Consider the following 21,670-nt stretch of genomic DNA (forward strand, 5'->3'; position numbering starts at 1 on the left):
TCGAATTATACACAAAACTTTCTCGAGAAAAGACGACATGCTAAGTCACAGAAAAGGTATTAATTTAAAAGACTGAGGTTACAGAAAGTACATTCCCCAATAGCAGTGGAATTCACTGAGAAATTAACTACACAAAAAATTTGGGAGTTCCACAAATGAGAATTTTCTAAATTCTAAATACTTCCTCAATGTTTTCTAAATAAGCAATGAGTCAAAGAAGAAATCACAAGAACATTTTAAAAATATTTTGAGGTTAAAAAAATATATATAACATACAAAAGTTTAAGAGGAAAAAGTTTATGGAATGCCATCAAAGGATTGCTTAGGGAAAATTCCATAAATTTACCCCTGAATGCCTGTTTTATAAAAAAGATAGCTCTCATAAAAATAATCTAAGCTTTGACCTTAAGAAACTAGAAAAAGAATAGCAAACTAAATCCAGAGCAAGCAGAAATATTAGGGTAGGAATCTATAAAATACAAAAGAAAAACAGAGAAAAAATGAATAAAATTAAATGTAGGTTCTAGAAGATCCACAAACTTGACAAATCTTTAGCTAGACAGGCCAAGAAAAAAAGAGAAAAGACACAAATTGGGAAACTTGTAAATAAATTTATTAATAAAAACAGGGATAGCACTGTTGACCCTACAGAAATTAAAAGGACTATAAAGAGATGCCATGAACAACTTAATGTCAACAAAACATACAACTTAGATGAATCTTAGAAGCAAATTACCAAACTGACTCAAGAAGAAATAAAAATCCGAAGACCTAGAACAATTAAGAAAATAATAATTTAAAATCTTCCTATAAAGATATCTCCATGCCCAGATGACTTCACTGATGATTTCTACCAAGTATTGACAGGAGAAATAGCATCAACCCATCACACATTTTCCCAGCAGACATTTCTCAACCAGCAATACACTGCTGATACCAAAGAAAACTCACAAGGAAGGTGAATTAGAGACCTGTATCTCTCATGAACAAAGACATAAAAATCCTCAATGGAATATTATTGAACTGAATCTAGTACATCTAAAAAGGACTCTTAATCCATACCAAGTGGGGTTTATATCAGCAATACAAGATTGGTTTAACAACCGAAAACCTATTAATTCAATTCTTATGTGCATAAAATAAAAAACAAAACTACACGATCATCTCAATAGATAAAGAAAAAGCATTGGACAAAACCCAAAACTCAGCCATGGTAAAAATGTGAGGAACTAGTAATAGAAGAGAACTTCCTCAACCTAATAAAAGGTCTCTTATGGAATGCTACAGCTAAGCCCATGCTCAATGAGAAAAGAAATTAATGCTTTCACCCAAAGATCAGAAACCTTGGCTTGTTTCTACTCAGTACTATACCAGAAGATCTAGTCCGTCTATCAAACAAAAATAGAAGGCACCCAGCTTCTTCGAGAAAACACCAAATGGGGAATGCCGTGGGTGCTGAGGAGAGGCCCAGAAGCCCCGGAAAGGGAGGCCACAGTGCCTTCCTGGGAGGCCTGGGCAGCAGCTTCAGAAGCCATAGAGCTGGCAAAGGCAAAGCTGAGGAGTAAACCCCCTTACCAACCTGGGTCACCTGTCAAGGACATAAAAATCAATTCCTTGCACCTCTCTCTCTTCTCCCTGACCATCAAGGAATCTGGGATCATTGATTTTCCCCCCTGGGTAAATGCCTCTAGGATGAGATTCTAAAGATTATTCTGGTGCAAATACAGACACACACGGGCCAGTGGATCTGTTTCAAGGCATGTCACCATCAGGGATTGCAATTCACACGGCTGTTTGAGTATTAAGTATCCCAAGATATAATACCCATGGCTGCCATCCGTGGAGCCATCACCCTGGCCAAGCTCTCCACTGACCCACATGGTGAAGCTACCGGGGAAATAATACTGGCAAGCCCCATACCTCCCCTGCAAGGTGACTGGCCCTGTGGCTGACTCTGTGCTGGTGTATTTCAGCCTTCTGTAGCCAAGAAGATGCTGATGGTGGCTGGTTTCGGTGACTGCTATACCTCTGCCAGGAGTTGCACTCTAGGAAACTTCACCAAGGCCAACTTTGATGTCAGCTGCAAGGACTACTCCCAACCTCTGGAAAGAGACCATATTCACCAAGTGTCCAAATCAGGAATCCAGTGTGGCCACCATATAGTTTTATACAAGAAAAACAAAGTGAATAGATAGATGATAGATAGATAGATAGACAGGGAAGGAATTGAGATTCTAAATGGAGAAGTAAAACTGTCATTATTCATAGATGATATGATTCTATATGTAGAAAATGCTAAAAAAAATTTTTAAGCCTCCCAGACCTAATTAATTAAGCACATTTGCAGAATACAAAATTAATACACAGAAATAAATTACATTTCCCTATACTAGCAATGAAAGCCATAAAAATGTATACAGTCAACTAATATTATACAAGGGAGCCAAAAATGAAGGAAGAAAAGACAGTCTCTTGAATAAAGTGGTACTGGGAATATTAGCTATTCAAAGGTAAAAAAAAAAAATGAAATTAGACCCTTACCTCATACCACTTACAAAAATGAACTCAAAATGAATTGAATACTTAAACGTAAGACCTGGAACTATAAAACTCCTAAAGGAAAATACAGGGGTAATAGCTCCTTGACATGAGAATTGGAAAAGACTTTGGATGTGACGCCTAAAGCCTAAGCAACAAATAAAAAGTAAACAAGTGGGACTACGTCAAACTAAAAAGCTTCTGCATGGCAAAAAAAAATGATCAAAAAAATTGAAAAGGCAATCTATGAAATGAGAGAAAATATTTGCAAATCATATATTTAATAAGGGGTTAATATCCAAAATATACAATAAACTCACATAACTCAATAGCAAAAATAAATACTCCAACTAAGAAATGGGCAATGTACCTGAATAGACATTTTTCCAAAGAATATATTCAAAGTGCCAACAGACACACGAAAGGTGCTCAACATCACTAATCACCAGGGAAATGCAAATCAAAACCACAACTGAGATATCACATTGTGCCCATTAGAATGGCATTCAAAAATAACAAAAGCTGGTGAGGATACAGAGAAAGGAGAACCCTTGTGCACCACTGATGAGAATGTAAATTAGTATAACCAGTACTGAAAAAAGTGTGGAGGTTCCTCAAAAAAATTAAAATGCCAGCAACTCCACTTCTGGGTATGTATCTCAACAAAACAAAGTCACCATGTCAAAGGGACACCTGCAGCCCCATTCGCTGCAGCACTATTTACAATAGCCAAAACATGGAAACAACCCACCTGTCCATGGGGAGATGAACAGATAATGAAAATGTAATGTACATATACACATGGGAATACTAGTTAGCCACAAAAAGACAATGTCCTATCATCTGCAACAACTTGGATGAACCTCAAGGGCATTATAAGAAATAAGTCTGAAAGAGAATGACAAATATTCTATGATCTCACTTATATGTGGAATATTTTTTAATATAAAAATTGTAATTAATTAAATAACTCATTCACAACACCATAAAAAATAACCGAGAACTTACCACTGTATTTAACAAAAGAGCAGAAGACACCATACACAAAATGAATAAAATGGATCATAGAATTAAACACAACAGTTAAAACAACCAAACTCTTAGAAGAAAACAAGCATAAATCTTCATAACTTTGGAAGATTTTCAGGACATCCAAAGCACTTTTAACAAAAAACTGACAGAGTGAACTTTATTAAAATCAAAAATTTTTGTACTTCCAAGCACACCGACAAGAAAATGAAACCACAAACTACCGAGTGATAGAAAATATTTCCAACTCATATCACATGAAGAAACTGTATCCACAATACATAAAACTCTTACAAGTCAACAGTAAGATGAATGACCCAATTTTACAGTGGGCAAATGACTCAAATAATGTAAATAACGTCTTAAACATCTAAGCCTCATGTAAAGAAAGGCTGAGCTATACTGTGTTCAAGAAAATTATAGGCAGGTCAGACAGAAACAAAGTTAATACATCTGGAGTAAAAGCAAGACAGAAGCAGACTGAAACCACTTCAGCAAAATCTGGTATTCACTTTTTTCCAAGTTAATTATTTTCTCATGATTATAAGGAATAATGATATGAAAAAATGGAAATACAAAGTATACCTTTCTAGTATTTCACCATTACAGGTATGTGTAGAATATGTACAGGTATATATAAAAATACAAGCAATTCCCAAACATCAAATGGTTTCTGTTTTTAAAAATAGTTAAGGCAGGACTTCCGCCAAGATGGAGATATAAGTGGAACCACCTTGCCTCTGTGCACAACCAAATCTAAGAACAACTATTTTTAACAATCTAAGAACAACTATTTTTAACAACAATAAACACAACCAAGCCACACAGAAAATCGACAATACAGAGTCCAAAGACAACTAAATGCTCAGCTAAACCGGTAAGAGGAGCAAAGCCAGCAGCGGAGCAGTTTGGCAAGAAAAAATCCCCGAAGGGGTAGTGCGCGAACGGGTGCTGCCTGAGCAGCCGAAGTCGCAGATCACGGGCTAGCTACAGGAGCACACAGGGAAAAGGCGCAGCGGGCTGTCTGCGGTCGGTGGGTCGCGCATCTGCGTGCGGAGAAACCAGTGAGGAGGGAAGCCTGCGCAGGGCAGCAGGCTCACACAATTCCGATCGGATAAACAGGCCTGGGGCGAGTGGTGTGACTGGACCGACTGGGCTAGCGGAGGGGACCGCCATTGCTCCCTCTCTGACCACACCCCCACACACAGCGTCACAAACCAGCGACCTGGGTCGCCCCCTCCTGGTAAACAATTAAGGCTTCGCTCCGCTTACTTAATGGCGCAAATAGACCAAAAATGACTCTAGAACAACTCAGACCCCCAGAACCGATCGATCTGAGCAATGACGAGATAGCCAAACTTTCAGATGCACAGTTCAAAACACTGGTTATCAGGATCCTTACAGAACTGGTTGATTTTAGTCACAAATTAGAGAAACATATGGAAGCTAAACTAATTGAAATGAATGGTAATGCAAAGGAAACCAATAGTAATGAAAAGGAGATTGGGACTCAAATCAATGGAGTGGACCAGAAGGAAGGAAAAAATGATCAAACAGAAAAGAATGAAGAAACAAGAATTCAAAAAAATGAGGAGAGGCTTAGGAACCTCCAGGACATCTTTAAACGTTCCAACATTCGAATTATAGGGGTACCAGAAGGGGAAGAGTCACGAGTGGAAACCTTATTTGAACAAATAATAAAAGAGAACTTCCCCATTCTGGCAGAGGAAATAGACTTCCAGGAAATCCGGGAAGCTCAGAGAGTTCCAAAGAAGTTGGACCCAAGAAGAAACACACCAAGGCACATCATCATTACATTAGCCAAAATTAAAATGAAGGAGAGAATCCTAGAAGCAGCAAGAGATGAGGGGACAGTCACCTACAAAGGAGTTCCCATCAGACTGTCAGTGGATTTCTCAAAAGAGACCTTACAGGCAAGAAGGGGCTGGAAAGAGGTATTCCAAGTCATGAAAACCAAAGACCTACAACCAAGATTGCTCTATCCAGCAAAGTTTTCATTTGGAATGGAAGGACAGATAAAGTGCTTCTCAGATAAGATCAAATTCAAGGAGTTCATCATCACCAAGCCCTTATTATATGAAATGTTCAAGGGACTTACCTAAGAAAAAGAAGATAAAAAAGATGAACAGTGAAAGGACAGCAAACTCACAGTTATTAAGAACCACACCTAAAACAAAAGCAAACTAAGAGGACAGCTAGATCAGGAGTGAACCATAGAAATGAAGATCACATGGAGGGTTAGCAACAGGGGAGTGGGAGGAGGAGAAGGGGGGAGAAGGTACAGAAAATAAGTAGCATAGACAGTAGATAGAAAATAGATAGGGGGAGGGTAAGAATAGTAGGGGAAATACAGAATCTAAAGAACTTGAGACACGTGGTCATAAACTAAAGGGGAAAATGGTGGGGGAGGGGTATGCAGGGTGGAGGGGAATAGAACAAATATAACGGCATAATCAATAAAAAAGTTAAAAAATAAATAAATAAAAATAGTTAAGGCACTGGAATGTACATGCATGAACAATGATTTCACTGTACTAGTCAGTAGGGTGGTAGACGCCACTGAGTGAGCATCTGTACTGTGTGGCTGTCCCATTCAAAATGACTGAGCGAGTAGAACGAATCTACATCAAATTTTGTGTTAAGCTTGAACATTCCTTCACAGAAACTATTCAGATGATTCAGAAGGCCTCAGCTATTGGCAACTGGTGATTGGCAGCTTCATCACAACAATGTGCCCGCTCATGTTTCACATCTCATGCAGAGTTTTTTGGCAAAACATCAAATCACTCAGGTGACTCAGACACCTTACAGCCCAGATTTGATGCCCTGTGACTTCTGGCTTTTCCAAAAACTGACATCACCTTTAAAAGGGAAGAGATTTCCAACTGCTGATGAGATTCAAAAAATATAACAGGGCAGATGATGGGGACTGAGAGAACTGTATGAGGTCCCAAGGTGCCTACTTCGAAGGGGACTGAGGTATCATTGTCCTATGTACATTGTTTCTTGTATCTTTTATCTTCTCCAATAAATGTCTCTATTTTCCATATGACATGGCTGAATACTCTCTAGACAGGCCTCATACATTAAAGGGTTATATAAGAATCAGTTAATATAAATGTTTTGACCACAGTTACCAGGAACCTAATTTCTGTGTTTTGCCTGAGAGCAATGGCTCGCTTTTCACCATTTCAGTGCATGCAACAACTTTATAGAATTAACTACCACAAATAATAAGGATCTACTATACACTATGAAAAGTGCTATCACTAGTAAAGAAAAATGCAATTAATACAGTAAAAAATACTTTAAAATTCCAAAATAGATTGTTATCTCTTCTTAATTTAACTTAATATTTAAAAATGGTAGATAAGCTATGCAGACATGCTATGTGTGTGTGGCGGTGTAAATTAGTAAAATCACTCCATAAAGCAAAGACTGGCTTTAAAATTTCTATGCACCTTGATATATAAATCATAGTTCTAGTGGTTCTAAAGCTGTAATCAAAGATGTAGCGTCACCCAAGCTCCTCTTTATTCCAACAATGTTTATAAAAGTAAAAAATTACACCTTAAAAAACCTTTCACAACAGGGCAGTATGGTTAAAAAATATTGTTTAACATTCAGATTTATTACATTTGTATTTAAGAGCACAGCTGCTTGATCTTACACTTTTCTTCAACTTCTCTTTTTTTCTTACACTTTACCTCTCCCCTTTATTCATGTACTTTCCTATTAGACTAAATTTATATCTTCTATGTCTATAGGGATTAGAGGATATACAAACTTATCAAAATTTTAATAACCTTTACATTTTAAAACCATGTAACATCCTATTTTAAGATTATTATCAATGTCATGAATAAGGCAGTACTTACTGACACCCCATGTGTAAGGTAAGAAGTTAACATGCTTTTATCCTTGCCTGCCCTTCTTTCTTATCTAACCATCCCACCACCAGTTCTTGTTTTTTATTGATAAAACCTGGAATTTTAGATATTATGTGCTTTCATTTTTATGATCTATTCCAAAATATCTCATGGTTGCATTAAGTTTTAAAAGCCTATTAAAAGCAATTACTAGATTTAACTCCTTATTTAATTGATTTTATTCTTCACAAATATTTAATTATATGCCTTTTCCACTCTGGATCTTTAGTCTAATTCATCTCTATTAGTCTTCTGAAGTATATCAATTAAGTTGTTAAGAAAGAGCAATGTACAAGATACATCTGACTCCGTGCACATTAAGAATGCCTTCCTTCGGCAGCAACACGGAGCAACTTCTGGATCAATGTCCACGTCTCAACTCTTTTCTTCCACTGTTGTCATCTCTGCTTCTCCAAATTGTGGGATGATTTCAAGGTTGTTTTCCATTTCACTGGGGTTTTTGTTGTTATCTGGTTGTTGGTGCTTATACTGTATTTTAAATTGAACAGTCATGTTATTATCATTGTTTTTACTGATCTTGAATGTATTCTTTTGTACTACTTACTCTTTCATACATGTGTCCTCCTGAACTTTGATAAAATTTTTTCTCCTGTACCTTCCAAGGAATTACAGGAAGATATATGCTCTGATTTCTTAATATAGGTCATCCATTTGAATTGTAATAACTTCTCACATGCTGTTGTTTTCTTTTTATCATCTTGTGTTTCAGTGGGAGGTTTGTACTTTGTTGGAAGTTGAGACCAATTCTTTTACAGCCTGCAAATTCCTGGTCCAAGCTTTCAGATCCAGAAGAAGGAAGGTGAACAGCTTCACTTTATTACAGCTTCAATGTATTACAGCTTCACTTTATTTCCAAAGTCAACTCACAGGGAAGGGTGGGGATCTGACGCCAGTAAGAACAGCAGCACATTCATGTGTTTCTTTTGCACATTTCTGGTAGCACCAAGAAGTACGCTGCTATAGTGGTCCTGCTTGTTCTTTGGCACCACTGTGCTCATTCACAGTTGGCTTTAACTATACCTCTGATCTTTGTATAACATGCTCAATCATGTCAAGCATGGTTGCCATAATATGTGTCCCCTTCGGTGTATGGTGTATTTCCCAGAGATGCTAACAGAATCTAGATGAGGCCTACCTTCCACCCTATCCCACCTCCTCCTCATCACCCTCACCCCCAGCCATCATACCTGGAGTTGTGGTTATTGTTGTTGATTTGGTTGGGTAAATCTCTTCAGGTTGCTTCCTTGAGAAGCAGATTCTTCAGAAACTCAGTAGGTGACCAACATGTCACCCTGCCTGGGTCTGAGGGTTTCCTGTAACCCAGGCAAACAAGGATGTGTGATGATGCAACAGCTTGAAATTGGGATGTCCCTCCATCTCAAACCCTGGAGAAAGGTTTCTGGTATGTGGTTCTTATGTCTTCCTAAGCCTCTAGTACTGATGTAAAATACCCCTATTTATAGTGCATGGCTTCAACAACCATTAAACTTGATAATAACTATACATCTATATCTTCCTCTGAAACTGCTCTGCTAAACTACAAGCTCATAATGCCAAAGGTCTCTAGACTTTATCACCATAGTTTTCTGTAAACAACTCAAATGCAAACATGTCCAAAGCTAAACTCGGAAACTCGGAAGGAAGGAAAGAAGGGAGGGAGGGAGGGGAAGGAAAGGAAAAGAGTGAAAAGTGAATCTATCCCCTTTTCCTGAATTTCCTACCTCAATGAATGACCTCCATCTAATCAACCATTTAAAGCAGAAACCTAGGAATCATTATAGATGCCTTCCGAGAGCCACAAATGGTTCATTAGGGTTGGGACATAGTACTCAAAGAATAAAAGTGGTCAGAACATGTCTACAATTAGGTAAAGAAATTAGAGCCTTTTAAGTCACAATAAAAGATTTTATACTTTTTCCTGAGAACAATGATGATGCACTGGAAGAAGGTAAAATAATCTTTAAATCATTGAACAACTCAATCATGTAAATAATCTTTAAATTTGGTAGTTGTATGCACAACTACCAAATTGGTATTTCTAAAAGACAAATCCAACCATGTTGATTTACTACTTGAAATGACTCTTAATACTTTTCATGATGAAATTCAAATGCCTTATCTTAGAATATCAGACCTTCCATGATCTGGTTTCTGCCCATCTTTCTAGACTTGCCTCCACCATTCTGTCACATTTCCTATTGTTGCTGAATTACACTGAAAAGGTGTTCTTTAATAACCTGAATGTGAAAACCTGGCTTTCATAATTAGGAATTATAATTTTCCAGAGAGGGCTTTTATATTCCTCCTAGTTTTTAAAGTTTATTATTTTTCTTCAGTGTCTGTCAAGACAGGTTAAAAGAGCATATTTTACAGCCTTGATACTTACATTAAAATCAATTAGTCATATACATGTGCCATATTTCTAAACTCTGTCCTGTTCCACTAAGCTCTATCCTTAGATTTAGCACCTCGTTCCTCTAATTATTCCAACTTTATGGCATGTCTTGCAGTCACGTAGGAAGCTGTCATAAGTTTTTGTAATCTTACAAAATCAATCGAGTTATTTTAATTTTTTATTCAATGCGCCCACAATACTTCCTTTGGGAATCTTCATTGAGACTGTGTTGAATCTATAGACTAATTTAAGGAGAACTGCCATCCTAACAATATATCAGTAATTTTTTTCTTAAAAGGTAAGTATTGTAGTTTTTTCCCCATTGCAAACGGAGAAAAAGTCTCTGTTTTATCTCACGAACTACATGAGCCTTAAAAGTAACGTACTTCATGCAGGGATACTGTTCAGAAGGCATAATGAGTCCGTGTTAGGAGATGCATAGGAGAGCCTTGAATTATCTGTGCCCAGAAACAACTGACACATTAAAACCATCTTCCACAGCTTCAAGGAAAGACTGTTTGGAACAAGACATACAAATATAGAATAATCAAGTATATACTATAAATTCCTGTTGTTTCTTTTCTAAGGAAGTGGGGCAGAAAAGAATCTCTGAAGTTCATTATGGAAACTGTATTGTTCATGTGAGTTTTCAATGAAGAAAAAAAGACTCAGAACAACAACTATACAGCTTTTCCCAGAATTGAATGTTAAGACTCTTTTTAACTTCTGTGTTAGGTTTCTTTGGAGAATTTAACATTTCTAAGATATGTGTATTGTTCTGTAAGGCCAACTGCTGATCAATTAGCTTACCCCTTCCCAGACCAATTTGTATCCTTAAACTGTTTGAATGGCGTTTGGACAAATGCACCTGGTACTCATCTCAAAAGGAATGCAAAAAGTGTGGAAGTTTAAGGACAAGTCCATTACCAATGGAAGAGTGGCCAAAAAGCTCATTCCTTGCTGACAAATGATCGAAAGCACTATGTTAAAAAAGAATAGCACAAATTATTATTCTATAATAAAGAATGCCATCTACTATACACCTAATAAGTGTGGTGCTGTGCCCTGCTACATGCTCTTACCAAATGCAAAAGTTAAAATGGTGATGTTTAAAGAACATTTAAGGGATATAGAGCTTACACCTTCCCTGGATATTCTAAGATCTATCCTTATTTTAAGGGCAAGATTCACTTTTTTAAATAACAGTAGCTTTGTAGAATTACCTTTACTAAATTATGCCCCTCAACTTTAAACAAAGACCAACATGAAAAAGTAAAATGAAATTAACACACACAAAAAAATTTGCAAATAATACCCGATACAGCACTAATGATTCCACATGAAAAATTCTTCTTAAATTTAATATGATGAAAGCCTTCTCTTGAAAAGAACTCTTAAGTTTCCACCTTTCCAATAGTGTCTGCTGGTAACTCATTTTACTCTAACTGCTGAAAAACATAGGTAACTCTTTAAATTCTTATGACAAAATAAAGCAAATACAGGAAAAAATCAAACAAGACAAATACATAACTTAATGAGTTATGGCAAACACTGTAACTTTCACCCAGATCAAGCAAGAATTTTGCCAAAAACCTCAGAAGGCCCTGCATGGACCCTGCCCATGGCCCTCCCTCTCCACAACAGTAACCATCATTTTGACTTTATGGTAGTCATTACCCTTACCTTTCTTGACAGTTTTATTACCCAATTGTACATCCACAGAAAAACAGTTCAGTCTTGGCCACCTGTTTCTTTCATTTGCTGTGTATTTTAAGTCTCTCTCTTTTATTAAGACTTTTTAAAGAGCAATTTTAATTTCACAGCAAAATTGAGAAGGTAAAGAAATTTCCCACATATCCCCAGCCCCCAAACACGTACAGTCTTCACCCTTATCGACATCCCCACTAGAGTGGTACTTTTGTTACAACTAGAGAACCTATTCTGTCCCATCATAATTACCCAGAGTCCATAGATTACCTTAGGTATCAATCTCGGTGCTGCACATTTTATAAATTTAGACAAATGACTAAGAACATATATCCATCATTATGACTAAGAACATATATATATATATACATATATATATATCATTATAGCATCTCAGAGTATTTTCACTGCCCCCAAATCCTCTGTACTCTGCTTATTCATCCCTCCCTCCACTACCCTTTCAGTCTCTTTTATTCTATAGGTTCCCTCATGACGTTTTACAGTTGGTCTGTTAAAGGACCTAGGATATCTGGACTTCTATATCCAGATCTGCTGATGTACACTCATGGTATATTTCAATATGTCTCTCTGTCCTCAGTTTTACCTGCAAATTTTCTGAAAATGGCAAGTCTGATCAGACTCGTGATGATTCTAACTATATCATTTCCTTTTCATTTAAATGAAATAGTTTTTCCATATCTATTATTTGTTAGCTACCTGTAGGTTCATACAGAAAAGGGTAGATAAACTGTTTTGAGTCTTTCTCTGTTATCAATGTTCACAGTGATGAACCTGTTCCCTATATATCCTCTGAAAGTGACCATTTCCTTTTAAAAATATTATAAATTCAAGGGTTTAAACATACTTGATGAGTTTCTATCAATCTTTGACCAGTGAGAGGAGACTTCTTAAGTTATTTCTCTAGGCCACAGGTGGCAAACACAAGGTCCATGGGCTGAATCTGGCCCTCCACCTTGTTTTATCTGGCCCAGCATCTTGTTTCTACCCAGCAGCAGCGCCAAGCTCTCGCTTAACTATTACAGAGTACTTACACTTATAAGTCCTAAAATTACATTGGGCCTTTTGAAGGCAACCTCAAGGTTGATGTGGCCCCCAATGAAAATGAGTTTGACACCCCTGCTCTAGGCTTTCTGAAATGACCCTAGTAGTCTATAATAGCTTCTTTTGTTGTTTGATATGACAATGTTCCAGCTTATCTCATACATTTCTTCCCAGAGACTTAGAATCAGCTATTTAACTTTAAAGGTATGGTTTCTTTTTAGATGGAATGGTTTTTTCAGTATTATAAACTGGCAGCTTTTGCTCCCCTAGGCCTCTTTGGTATAAAAGTATAAACATACATTCATGTGTATTTATTTTTGTAATATAAAATGCCTAATGAGTTCATGTCAGTATTTTCAATATAAACTGAGAATTATCAGTTTCTCTTAACCTCTGCAGTATTACATCTGTATATTTCCTTTCTCCACACCAAGAATCCTACATAGGCAAGGGCAATAGAGTTAATATATCTGATAATTACTCACTTACTTAATGATGCAACATTATAAATAGTCTCAAAAAACTCAGAACAAATAGTAATTAATAGCTATACAGCAATGTAGTTACTATAGAATTTAACAAAATTTCTGCATGTAGTTCTTGCGTTTTCACTTTAACCCTTTATGGTGGTACTTTATCTGTTATCTAAACATATATTATGTATTATGCACTCTCAGTTTTAACCATACATTAGTTTTCATACTACAAGAAATTATATTTTTCAGTTCCGGCCAACATGGAGGTATGGGTAGAAACCCTTCGCTTCCTCGTACAACCAGTAAGAGAAAACAACCAATCTAAAACCAATAAACAACCAGAAAGACCAGAAAATAAAACTGCATGGAATTCCGACAATCACGGAATTAAAGAAACAGTCACACAGAACAATCAGACCACTAAGGCAGCAAACGGAGAGAAACCAAGGCAGTGCCTCAGCACAGCAAGGAGTTTGCTCTGCCTGAGTGAATACGGAAGGCCGCACCCCCTTATTAGGGCCTTGAAATAGGCCCAAATGAAAAGAACAGAGCAAAAGCTCAGAAAGAGAGCTAGGAGAGAAGGAGACAGCCAACCAATCTGATGAATTTTAAAGCCCTGGTAATCAAAATACTCACAGAACTGATGGAACTCAGTCGAAAAATGAAAGAACAAATGGAAGACACCAAAAATGAAATAAATCAAAATATGCAGGGAACAAACAGTGACAGGAAGGAAATCAGGACTTGAAGAAACCATTTCGAAGGAAGAAATAAACATCCAACCGGAACAGAATGAAAAAACAAGAATCCAAAACAACGAAGAGAGGCTGAGGAATCTCTGGGACAACCTGAAACGTTCCAATATCTGAATTACAGGGGTGCCAGAAGGAGAAGAACAGCAGCAAGAAGTTGACAACTTACTTGAACAATTAATGAAGGAAAACTTCCCCAATCTGACGAAGGAAACAGACTTTCAGGAAGTCCAAGAAACCCAGAGAATCCCTAAGAAGTTGGACCCAAAGAGGAACACACCGAGACACATAATAATTAAATTACCCAAGATTAAACATAAGAAAATCTTAAAAGCAGCAAAGAGAAAAGAAGAGAGTTACCTACAAAGGAGTTCCCATAAGACTATCTGATGATTTCTCAAAAGAAACATTACAGGCAAGAAGGGGCTGGAAAGAAGTATTCAATGTCAAGGAAGACAAGGACCTACATCCAAGAATACGCTATCCAGCAAAGCTATCATTTAGAATGGAAGGGCAGACAAAGTGCTTCTCAGATAAGATCAAGTTAAAGGAGTTCATCATCTAATTGTTAAAGGGATTTATCTAAGAAAAAGGAAGATCAAAAATATGAACAGTAAAATGACAAACACAACTATCAACAAATAAACATGAAAAAATAAAAGATAAACAATGAAAGCAAAAAATTAGCAAACAAGTAGAACAGGAACAGAATCAGAGAAATGGACATCACATGGAGGGATTTCGGTGGGGAGGGAAGGAATAGGGGGGAAAAGGTACAGTGAAGAAGCATACTTGGTAGGCATTAAATAGATGGGGAGAGGTCAGAAATGGTATAGGAAAGAGAAAACTCAAAGAACTTACATGTAGAACCCACAGACATGAACTGAGGCAGGGGGATGCTGGAGGGTTGGAGCAGAGTGGAGGGGGGATAAAGAGAGAAAAGTTGGGAAAACTGTAATAGCATAATAAATAAAATATAATTTAAGAAAAAATTTAAAGGAATTATATTTTTAATGCTCTTCACCAAGACTTCTGACATCTCACTCACTACTTTAGTTGTCTACAGCTCAGTCACTAGTGCGTTTTCAGGATTGACAAGAAAACAGTATTTTTTGACTTGTTATATGTTGATAATGTTGTCTACTGCTTAATAATGAGAAGGTCAGTTTTGCTGGATAAAAGTAACTGGCTTACATTTTCTTACTTGTAGTACTATGAAAACTAACTCCATTTAATACTGATAGGGAGTGTTGCTGTGAGAAAGTCTGATACTAACCTAATTTCCTTTTGAAGTCATTAATCTTATTTGTTAGAGGTCCTGAGATGTATTTTCTTTTTCTACAGACTAATTTTACTAGAATGTATCTTGATGTTTTTTGCTCTGGCTTATATTCTCAGGCACACGGTGTCCTCTTTCTATGTGTTGTTTTCCAATGTTCTTTTCAGAGACCACCTTTCGTGAATTACAGTTTTCCGTCTTTGTTCCTTCCCTGGCTTTGGTTATCTTCCTAAAAGCCTTTCATCTGTGCCATTTGTTTGCCTATCTTCCACATTCCTGACTCTCAAATCCTTTTATCTTTTCACATTCTTTTTGGTCTTTAAATTTTTCTTCCTTTTCAACTTCTATTTTAAAGATCTTTTCTGTTTATTCACTTTTGTGGTCCTGCTGGCTTAGCTGTCTTCTTTGAAATGACTTGTCTTTTATTTATACTTTCCAAGATTCCATCATCTCATCTGAGCTTTCTAATTTTAATTTATGTTGGCCTTTGACACATAACACTGGTGTGTCAATTACTGATAGTGCATTTTAAACTAGAGGTCTGATCTGTTTTATGATCATATCTTACTGGGGAGTTTCCTATTAAGTCATTATTCTGTTCATCATTGTTTTTTTTCCTTCAGCTCTACTGAGGTATAATTCACAAATAAAATTGAAAGACACTGAGGTTTATATAGTGATAAGATATACATTCAAATTGTGAAAGGGCTCCCCCGTGTACTAAAAACATCGCACTTCACAAATTTTATTTTCGTTTTTCTTTTTCGGGTTTTTTTTTAAACCTCACCAAGGACATGCTTACTGATTTTAGAGAGTGGGGACAGGAGGAAGAAAGAGAGAGGGAAAAACATTGATGTGATAGAGAAACAATGACTGGCTGCCATTTGTATGTGTCCCAACTAGGAACTGAACCTGCAACCTTAGCATGTGCTCTGACTGGAAATCAAACCCATGACCTTATAGTTTACAGGAGGATGCTTCAACCAACTGAGCCACAGGGGTCAGCAGGGGAATCCAACCTTTTGGTGTCAGTGGGCTACACTAGAAGAAGAAGAAGAGTTGTCTTGGGCCACACATTAAATACACTGTAACATGCAGTCACATACACACAAAATCTCATAATATTTTAAGTAAATTTACAATTTTGTGTTGAGCCTCATTCATAGCCATCCTGGGATGTATGTGGCCCATGAGCCGAAAGTCAGACACCCTACCCTGGTAGAGCTTTTGGCAGGAGGGGTATCAGTGAGAAAACTTTAAGTTTGACTCTCTTAAGAAACGTGAATTATATAAAGCAGTTATCAACTATAGTTACAATACGATACACGGGTGGGCAAAATGTAGGTTAATAATAATAAATAACACAATAATTAGTAAAATTCAGAATACTCTAATGTTGTAATAGTGGTGGGTAAATCACTTACAAATCTAGTATTTGCAAATGTTAAAAGATAAAGTAGTAAAAACAAGTACAACGTTAAAGGCAAAGTAGTAAAAATAACTACAATGTGTTAATGAATACACAAGGAAAAAGATGAAAATTGTGACATCAGAAACACTAACATGGAGGGGAGAGTAAAAATGTAGAGCTTAAGTATGCATTCAAAGTTAAGTTGCTGTTAGCTTAAAATGCTGCTATAGATAAGATGTTCTTTATAATAACCTTACATGGGATTTTACCTTGATACTTGTTTTTCATGTTTATGTAAAATGACGTTCAAGCTAGTTTTCTAACTTTACAATTCAGTCTTCTGTTCTTTTCATGTAATATTAAATACTATGGTGGCTTCCTTTGTAAGATCTCCCAATTGTTCTTCTGTCCATATTTATCGGAACCTTCTCTTTCCTTCCCCTTAATTTTCCCTTTTCTTCTCAATTTTGATGATACCATTCTATTCAATTGTGTTCTACTCAGTGAGGCACACTGTTCTGGAAGAGAACTCCAGCAGGTCATTTCAAGAATTCTTTGGAGCTAGACTGCTCTACCCTTTTCTGTCTTTACCGTGGACACACTGTACTTGCCTGGTACTGGAGTGGGCAACCCCCACCCTCTCATTTCAGCTGCTGCTCTTAATATAGTCCACCACATTGTCTAGTGAATACCTGAGGCTATTTTGGAGACTCCTGCATTTAAGTTCAATGAAACACCTCATATACATTCTCTCTCTCTCATTCTTTCTCCCCCTCCCTCCCTCTCTCTATCCTTACTCTTACACAGGTAGTAACACTATGGAGGTCTTGTGATGGTCCGCCTACTTACTTGCTTGTCTTTCTGGATGCCTGAGACTAATTTTATGGTATGTTTTTAGATTTGCTATGTAGTTTCATTGGTTTTGCATGGGTATCCCAAGGGAGTCAAGAAAATTATGGCATGGCCATATTGCATTTCTAGTGTCCCTCTCAAAATCAAATTTGCAGTTAAACACAACAATTATGTTTTTATGTTCATCATATATTTATTACTTTTTTGACATTTTATTTCTAATTATTTTTCAACCATCTTGGTATAAGTCATTTCATTCATTTTTGAAACAAGGTCCAAAATACACTATTCCATTCCTCCAAAAATTTTATTTTAATAAACTCTTGAAATCTTTCTGGTTTTTAATACTTTTAAGTACTCCCTAATTCATCACTTATATAACTTACAGATACTTACCCTTTGAAAAATTCTTTGACTCTACCTAAGGCTCTCTAGGTTCCTGTCGAAGTCTTAGAATAAGACCACTACAAATCCAAATAATCACTCAAACACGATATCATAAATAGTGTCTTTAAAAATCTGAATATGATCTGAGTAGAAGTTCCATGTTTATGTATTATAACTATCTTCCTTGAATACTGGAGTGTACATACAGTAATATACATGCAGTAGGTTTTGTCCTACCCTGGGAATCAGCAAGCTACAGCCCACTGGCTCACTGTACATGCTGTAAATACAGTTTTACTGGAACACAGCCATGCCTATTCCCTTATGTATTGTCTATAAATGCCTTCACACCACCACAGCAGAGGTAAGTAGTTGCAATAGAGGTCGTAAATGACCCACAAAGCCTAAGATATTTACTATCTTGCCCTTTTCAGAAAAAGTCTGCCAACCACTGTCCTAATCTAGAGACTTACCAACTAAGTTGCCTTAAGCAGTAACTACAGGCCCTATGGATAACTCTGAGTAGGATGACTCTTTGTTGTCTTGGGTGTGCAACACATCACAGAAAATGAGCATCCCTGGCTTCGGAGAAAGTAAAACGCTAGCAGCACTCCTAGTCCTCGTGCTAAACAAAACCCCCCACACACCTCCAAACACTCTTGGAGAGAGTACAAGTCCTATCTCTGGCTGAAAGCCACTAAAGAAGTAAATTAGCTCAAAGTAAAGAAAGAGAAAATATAGTTCATAAATTCTAAATGCTCCCAATATAAATGAGAAATACAGTTACCTTTTAAAAAGTTTTTTTTACTTATTTGTTGTTCAATTACATATTTACCTTTTAAAAGCAAATTGAAAGTGTGTTCTTCTTTTCCTTTGACACTTAGCAAGAAATACACTAATTTCTTCTTTAAAAAATTAGGCTTTATAATTTCATTACTATCTTAAGACATGTGGTGTTTACTTAAAGTTTAAAAATAAATCAATAAAGTTAATCTTACCGATTTGTCCCATCCAGATTTGATTTGTGGATAAAATTAAGTTTTGCATCTGCCCAATAAAGTTTCCGTTCCTCATAATCCAAAGTCAGTCCATTTGGCCAGTAAATTTCAGTGTTTATTATAATGAAGCGACTTGAACCATCCATTCCAGCACGTTCTATCTTTGGTACTTCTCCCCAGTCTGTCCAGTATATGAATCTAAAAATCATATAAAAATAAACCAATAATATACGCAGATTAACAGCAAAGTACCAATATTTCATAATTATATCTAGTATTATATCTAGTATTGAAATAAAATTCAAGAACACTAAAGTTAAAACACTAGAAATTATCAAAATTTTAATAATCTACCTGGTAATAAGTGATTGAAATAAGGATCATACAGGATGCAAAAATATTAGATCAAAGTTTATTGGGAAAAGGACATTTACACTATCTCAATCTGTCATCTCATAGATTAATTATTAATGACAAAGGAAAAAGTGGTAACTTTAGAGAAAATAAGCTTGGTGGACACCACCTTAACCACATCATTTATGTTAACATCGTAAGTGAAGAAACAAGCATCATGTATGTGATGCACAGGAAGGACATACCATCTCTTATGTAGATCTCTTAAACAATGTTCCTGCCAAAAAATGCAAAACCTGAACAAATTTACGAAGAAACAGAACCAAAATGATGAACATTCTGAAAAACAACTGGACTTTGAAAATACCAATGTCCTGAAAGTCAAAGAGAGTAATTTCCACTGGAGGAGATTAGAGGAAAATAAAGAAACACGGCAACTACATTAAGTACGTGATTCCAGACTAATCAGCTGGGGAAAATGCTATAAAGATACTACTGGGAAACCTAGCAAAATTTGATAGACTGTCAAAATCCCCATGTAATAGAAATGTGCTAAAGTTAATTTTCTAAATATGATCATTGTGCTATGGTTAGAGTATACAGAATTTCATTGTACTATTTTTGCTTCTAAAGATTTGAATTTTTACAAAATAAAAAAAATGGAAATCTTAATAGTCTCATTCCAGAGGGGGAAAATTATTTTCTTCATTTAAAGGTAAAGCTCTTAATATGTTATATTTCAATTACAAGCATTTTTTAAAGTTAAATGAGGTGCTATGAACTAGATATGAGGTATTCAACAAATGTGTTTAAAAATGCAATTGAAATTCAGGTATAACTTTCACTCGAAACACTGGTGGGATGGTGACACTGGAATGATTCCACTGATGCACACTGATATTTCATATAAGGCATTTAGTCAAATGAAGAGAGAAGAACATCAGGTGGGGAAAAATCTATTTTTTAGTGATAAGGCGCTGTGTTAACTAACAGCCTTCCATGTATTATCTTATGTAAGCCTTACAGCAAAATTATGAAATATTACCTCCATCACCTTATTTCACATGAAAAGACTCAGAAAAATTAACACGTTGCTCAAAGCCACACAGCTAATAAATGCAGAACAGAAATTCAAAACTGTATTTCTCAGATTCCAACATTTATACAAGTCAGAGCCTCATTTATAAAGAATAAAAGGTATAGTGCTCCCTAAATTAAGGGTAATGATTGGATAACGTCCAAAATGAGGGAAAAGAGAATGATTAGATTCACATAAGATAAAACTAATGTAAGAAGGCAATTTTAGACCATGTCAGAATTTGTTTTTTATTCTTAGAGCAACATAAAGGTACTGGAGGACTTTTAAAACTGGAGGTGAAATGAGCAGCTTGGAGCGGTGGGAGCTGGCTATAAAAAGCATAGAAAGGCCAGGGCTCCCAAAATGAATCTGTGAAGGAACTCAGCAAATAAATCATCAGGAAAAGATTCTCAAACATAACTAACATCTCTGAAAATTGATCAAAGGATATACAACAAAATGAGAAGCACTTACTCAAGAAAATCTACCAAATCTCAGCAAAGAAATACAGTATCTCAGCTAGAGGTTACTAGCATCACCATCCACAGCACTGCTGGGTTTGTGGCACAGAAATTCTACCCCAAGCAGCCACAGCAGGCCATAAAGAATGGCAGCTAACTGGCCCTGAGAAATGGGGCTGAATTTATTTGTAGCACTTAACGAAAAAATCTGTGCCTAGGAATATAGTAAAAAACAAGAGTGCTCTCTCAGTGGCAAACAATCCCAGCAGCAATGGTTGAGGAAGGCAACAGAATGGCACACCAGACGGAAATTTAATAAGGACATCCTGGGTAGGAGACAAGTGAAGAGGCCCTCTGAAGTGCACACTCATCCCTGTTGGTCAGGAAGGCTGTGTGCACACACCAGGCTGCTCCAGCTCAAGAGACAACAGAGAGAGCCCTTGACAATCAGTCTGGCTGAATGTAGGACAAACATTAAACCTCTTAAAATCTGAAAAAGTTACCCAAACCACAAACAGATTCAAAGAAAAATGATGAAATACTTACTGGCCCAAGACATTTAGGTAATCGATCATTAGCAGACCACTAAAATATAGTGATCCAGGGGCAAACCCTAGAAAGTCAGGCATACAAAAGTTTTTAAACAAAAAAATAGTAGCCTTCCGGGAAGAGAAAATTTTCCTTCAAACATTTTCTTTTGAAAGTCCAAACTGTGGCCTTCTCTTTGTGAGCCTTGTTGGGGAAGCAGTCTCTAGACTACTTTTTTGTTTTGTTTTTTGCTGTCTTTTACATGATCCGAAAGTTTAGAGTGAAAAAAAAAAGTTGAGCAGTAACTTCAAAAGTAGACATTGAAAGAGAAATACATTCAAAAGAATGAGGCAAGTCATTAAATAAACAAATACACAAAAAATAGCAAAGTG

At 36.5% G+C, this 21,670-nt stretch overlaps 1 protein-coding gene across 1 annotated transcript in view; it reads right to left on the bottom strand.

The window, feature by feature from the left end:
* LRP6 (LDL receptor related protein 6) overlaps nucleotides 1–21,670 on the bottom strand; it is a 143,621-nt gene that overhangs the window by 74,457 nt on the left and 47,494 nt on the right. Inside the window, exon 3 of the mRNA XM_037164802.2 lies at nucleotides 18,858–19,055. Within this exon, the coding sequence (XP_037020697.1) occupies nucleotides 18,858–19,055 (198 nt within the window). The remainder of the gene's footprint in view (nucleotides 1–18,857; nucleotides 19,056–21,670) is intronic.

Source organism: Artibeus jamaicensis, unplaced genomic scaffold (genome assembly GCF_021234435.1).
Source record: "Artibeus jamaicensis isolate MK-2021 breed Jamaican fruit bat unplaced genomic scaffold, CSHL_Jam_final contig_233, whole genome shotgun sequence".
In the NCBI taxonomy this organism is placed as follows: domain Eukaryota; kingdom Metazoa; phylum Chordata; class Mammalia; order Chiroptera; family Phyllostomidae; genus Artibeus; species Artibeus jamaicensis.